General features: G+C 41.6%; 1 protein-coding gene across 1 annotated transcript; it reads right to left on the bottom strand.

The window, feature by feature from the left end:
- Window positions 1-970: 970 nt before the first annotated feature.
- On the bottom strand, window positions 971-2,612 carry CHCHD7 (coiled-coil-helix-coiled-coil-helix domain containing 7). The gene is made up of 3 exons (XM_010005443.1): window positions 2,559-2,612; window positions 1,893-1,991; window positions 971-1,072 (listed from the first exon to the last, which is right to left on the bottom strand). The coding sequence occupies exons 1-3, from the start codon at window positions 2,610-2,612 to the stop codon at window positions 971-973; spliced, it is 255 nt and encodes an 84-aa protein (XP_010003745.1).
- Between the last annotated feature and the right edge of the window lie 2,531 nt (window positions 2,613-5,143).

Genomic DNA, 5,143 nt, shown 5'->3' with positions numbered 1-5,143 from the left:
TGGAACTTGAGCTCCTGACTGTTTTACCATAGGGTGCAGGCTTTTAAGTCAGGACAGCTGAAGGTACTAAAGATAAGAAAATAGTGTTTCCACAGCAACCTGTTTACACTTAGTAGTTGCTCAGTTTAGTTAAGGAATCAGTCTTAAGTAAGATTAAAGTACCTGTTCAAGCTGAGATTTGTAGTCTTGTATGAGTAAGCATTTCCAAACTCAGGGCTTCAGCTGTTCAGTCTTAGATAGATGTACTATAGTTAAACCTGCCACGTCACTCAGAGTATATATTTACATGTCTACAAGTCCCCCTGCCTCCCTACCAAAGTATCTATTTACTATCCACAGAAGGTAGTATTCTGTTCAGACTTGAAGCATTCAGTTCTATCCTCATCAACCTCTCTAACCTTGTAACAAGCTTGCATATCTGATTTGCAGCAAACTTCTGCTATCGCTGATGAGTGCAGTGGCAGACCTAATGACAAGCTTGTTGGATTTGGGATTTTAGTTCATGAACACTCTTATTTAAACCAGGGACACAGAATATAACTCACATGAAAACAGTCATAGGATAAATCCAGAATACTAGGCAGAATAGCTGGATACATGAAACACGTTGCACATACCAGTCTCTCAACCTGCTCCATCCTTGGAACTACACTGCAATACTCACCAGCCCCTCTTTTCAAACAGACTTTCTGGTAGTCCCTTTAATTTTATATTCAGTGTTTTGCAGCAAGTTAGTTTCTACTTCAGAAGTGTCTAGATATAAACTGTTGATACCTATCTCTTCCAGAGAGAGGCCAAGTTCCCATGACAGGGAATATGAAGTTGTATCCAAGAAAACTCAAACATTCCCAAATGTCAGAGCTTATTTTAATCCAAGACATGACAACTGTAAAGTCCAGTTCATAAAAGGGTAACTTGCTACAAGTCTTCATCTGTACACTGGAAACAGTCAATCAGTGCAAGTTTCTAGTCAGTAGGGATTCTCCATTGATTCCAACATTTTCTTCCTCTCTTCTGCTGAAGGCATCTCTGGTTTTACACCATTTCTTTTCCTTTGCATCATAATGTCATGCTGAAAATAGAAAAAAGCAACCATGAGAACACAGATTTCTCAGACATGTCTGCCTCTGAGCTCCAAATAAGTAAGATGCTTTAATAAAAGTTCTCTTTATATATTAGGTCTGAAACACTCTAAGTCTGATTAGCTGATAACTAAATGCACTAGTATTTAACTGAAGGTACCTGATAGTTTACCTCACTGCCACGGAAAACAGTGAAATTACAGTATTCCCATTACTCTACACAAGACTTAAGTGCAATTGCCCATAACAACTTTTTTGAGGAGTCTGCACAATTATTTCAAGGCTAAGCTAAAAGACTCTTTACTACTATGACATGCGAAAAGAATGTAGGAGGGAGCAGTGTAAATGCACATAGTTCCTTGTGATACTTTTCTACTGCAGAAGAGAAGGAAATCAGGGCACCACCAAGTAAGAGCTAGCTCTTCCTAGGCTTTCTCTTGGTTAGAGTAAACATGACCCAAGCCAATGGAAAATTCACCTTACCTCAGAATTTTTTCATTATATCCATTGAAAACTGAACTCGTTACAAGAAATATCTGACTCCAACTCCAGGGAAACATATCAGGTACTGCAAGGTACCCTGACTCACAATCTAAGAGGGTAAACCTAGGAGAATCAAGTGAAGTACTTTGATGTGCATCTGCTTAAGTCTTCCAGCAACACATACCAAGACTACCTAGGCCTGTAAGTCACTCTAAAAACAGTAGCAGTCAGCACTTGCTAACTCTGAAGAGTTGAGAAAGCTGTGTATCCAAGGAATGGACTTAAAGCAAAGCATAGAGTAAAATTCAGAAAATCTACCATGCTTACCCAGAATTTTCTGCAGTTTTTGTACTTCAAAAAATAAGCAGTACACATATCCTTCTTATAGTTGTTGTCATCCATACATTTTCTAGAGGCATCTGTCTCCTTTAATAGGGAAAATATATTTCAGAGCTGAGGGAAGATACTGTATTCACTGTCTAAAAATTCTAATGACTCCCAGAATATCTATGAAGATAGGGGACAGCTTCTCAGATGAGAGAATACTATCAAAGAGAGCAGAGGAACACCCATTCACAAAGGATAACCAGTAATAAATTCCAAGCAATGACTTCATTTAGAGATAACAGACATTAGTACTCTTTAAATAGTAAGGACAGTCCACAGAATAGTGGTTTACAAAGGTACTTAGTATAACCCACAAAAGGCTTTTAAAAATCAACCAGACTTGTCTAACCAGGATTTCAGGCTCTGATTTTAAGGACAGAAAATTGGAGAGTTTGCTATCAGTTGTATTATTCCTATTTATGAGAAATTACTGGTGGTTGTTTCACACTTATTACAATAGATGATTTGCAACTTCCCCATTTTCAGACTCCTTAATAAACTTTTATGCAAAATGCCAATGCATGAGTACTATCCATAAAAAAATCCTCTAGAAATTGCATTCTTTAACACTGAAACATACAAGCAGAAATCCCAATTTGATCTTACCGCTACACATGGATTTATATCATGGTCTCTAAGCTGTTGTACATGCCTGGGCATTCTGGACAGACACTTGGACCTTGGTGAGAAACAAAAAAAAAAGAGGTTAAGTATCTACTTTTAATAGCAACTTAGTACTAAGTCTGAAGTGCAGCACGTAATAATGGCCTTCCAATAATACACACAGTTTGGTTGTCTTTAAGAAAAACAGTACCAACAGACTTCTTTTGGCAAATGTTGTTTCAAAAGCACTAACAGGAAGTCAACTCAGGCAAGTCTAGGCTGTCACCATGACTGCTTGCTCCCTGAAAAATCCCTGCAGAGGACTGAACCACTACATTGACTCACACCAGCCTGTCATACCATTGATGAAGTGACATTGGCTGTGAGAAATAGCTCCATAGAAGCTGTTCAGTCAACGCACTGTAGACTCCTGAATTAATACTGTGAGAGACCAACGCACAAGGAAACTTTTCTGGATTTGTGCACACTCTGTAGCTGGTTCATATCTGCACTTTAGTGAGCTTTCTCAGGTGTAACAAGTGCCCAATTATCTCCTGTGTTGCTGTTTCAGATACTTAAGACAAAAAAATGCTTTCAGCATGAGAAAATACCAGACCTACTTACACTACATATGCCAGCTTTGAATCATATTTTTTACCAGTTAGTAGCTTGATACCGACTCTAGAAACTGAAAGCTTGAGACACAGAATGCAGTGCCAAGAACTTGCACCAATCCAAGATGACGACATCAAGATGAACAGCAGACCCTCATTCCATTCACTACTTCCCATACATTGCTTCTGGCATACATATGGCCATGCAGGTATTTGTTCCAAACTAATACTAAATCTAAAGATACATTAATGATGATCCAATGACTGTTTGAGCCAATGCAAGTGGAAACACAGGACTCAAGAAGAGAGGGCTCCTTGCCACAAATGAAAAGAAACTGCAGAAAAACATCCTTGCTTGACCTTATTGGGGTGGTGGTGGTCCTAAGGACATTGTTGCTAATTCTAAACTTAAACCTGTTTTTGCTCCTATTAAGAGATCAGTAACTGCAAGCCTACAGTAAAAGGCTAGTTTTGCTTTATATCAGCAACCAAAAATAAAACACTGCCCTTAGTAGCTCACAATCAGAAAACAACTATTTAAAAGAAGGTTCCTCTTTGTGTAAGAGTAAGCTATTCCAGGTGAATAAGCCTTAAAATTTTCCATCCCATACAAGTACACTCTCCTGGTGCTTGGAGTATTTCTTGCATTCCACATGATTGTTGTCTGCAAAGTGTTTTTTTTTTAAACAGCATCAGGAAATTCTTCCACTTTCATTTGAGAACTACACAGTGGTTTTAAGGTAACTTTACAAGCTAGACAAATGTTTGCCATTTTGTGGGTGCAAGAGGATTTTTTGATCAGGCACTTCCAACACAAATGGGAACACAAGCACGTAGAACAATAGCATTATCCAGACATCAAGGAAGGAGTGTGGCAGAGAAACGCAGAAGAACACAAAAGTATCACACTACCTCATCTAAGTCAGTACCACAGATATAAGGTTTGTACAGGTTTGTCTGCATGTGCATTACAGCTCTGTTTCATTGATATTAGAGCAGCAAGTGCCACTTAAGCAGACATGCATTATATGGATTTCAGCATTACTCTCTGAAAGACTATATCCGAGTCATGGGATGTGTCACCATCAGTGTTCATAATACAAACGGCAATTAGCATTTTCAGTCTGATTACGCTGCCACAGCCTGCAACCGTGCCCAGTTTAAAGAAACGATGCACACCTCACATTAAATACCTACTTAGCAAACAGGCAGTTCAGGTTCTCGTGAAGCTGCTTAGCTCAGAGCAGGCAAACGCTTAAACATACTTAGGACACACAAAAAGGTTTGATAGCTCCTGCACGTGCTTCTCCCTCCCTCTTCCCGAAGTACTTCAGACTTTGAAACGCTATCAGCCAGAAGGGCAGGCGGGTCACGGGGAAACAAACGCCGAGTGTGGCTGAGTGAGCAGTGACCAGGAAGCGACCTTCCCCTGCCCAGCTCCTGCACACGCACGGGCTTCCCTTCCCGCTCCCAGATCACAGGTCTGAGCCCAACCGCAACCCAGGCTGGTCTATTCCACGGTTCTCAATTATGCTTTAACACATTAACGGTTGTAACCTGTACCAGAGAGAAACGCATTTATTCCTAGCGCTCTTTAGCCCTGGGGCTTTTCCAGTTCATAAACCGTCGGGGTGTTTTTCTATAGGCTCCCACCCACTGCAAAGTGCTCGTTTGTTTTGAAACGCACGTATACACACACAACACTGCTAACTTTCCTGCAACACACACCAGCTTGTTAAACTTTAAACCCCGAAGCGAAGGCCGCTTAATAATCCCACGGTTTGTATCGCTCTTACGGCGGGACCGGGCCAGGGGCGGGAGGCGGCAGGTCCGGACGCTCGGCACCGCGGAGCCGCCTTCCCCGCCTCAGCCTCCCGAAGAGGCCTGGGGGACAAATGGGACGCCGGGAGGGGGCCGGGCAGGCCGTCCCGGGGCGCCCACCTCCCACCCCTGCCCTCCCCGCCGGGCGGCAGG

The sequence above is a fragment of the Chaetura pelagica genome, unplaced genomic scaffold (assembly GCF_000747805.2).
Source record: "Chaetura pelagica isolate M959 unplaced genomic scaffold, ChaPel_1.0 scaffold1269, whole genome shotgun sequence".
NCBI lineage: Eukaryota > Metazoa > Chordata > Aves > Apodiformes > Apodidae > Chaetura > Chaetura pelagica.
This window is presented reverse-complemented; position numbering and strand designations above follow the sequence as displayed.

What these genes read in the sequence shown, in the direction of transcription:
- CHCHD7 (XM_010005443.1), bottom strand. Translation starts at nt 2,612, where the DNA reads ATGCCCAGGCATGTACAACAGCTTAGAGACCATGATATAAATCCATGT. An exon ending in ATATAAATCCATGTGTAGCG is followed by an intron (nt 1,992 to 2,558) that starts GTAAGATCAAAT and finishes TCCCTATTAAAG; the next exon opens with GAGACAGATGCCTCTAGAAA. An exon ending in AAAACTGCAGAAAATTCTGG is followed by an intron (nt 1,073 to 1,892) that starts GTAAGCATGGTA and finishes TTCTATTTTCAG; the next exon opens with CATGACATTATGATGCAAAG.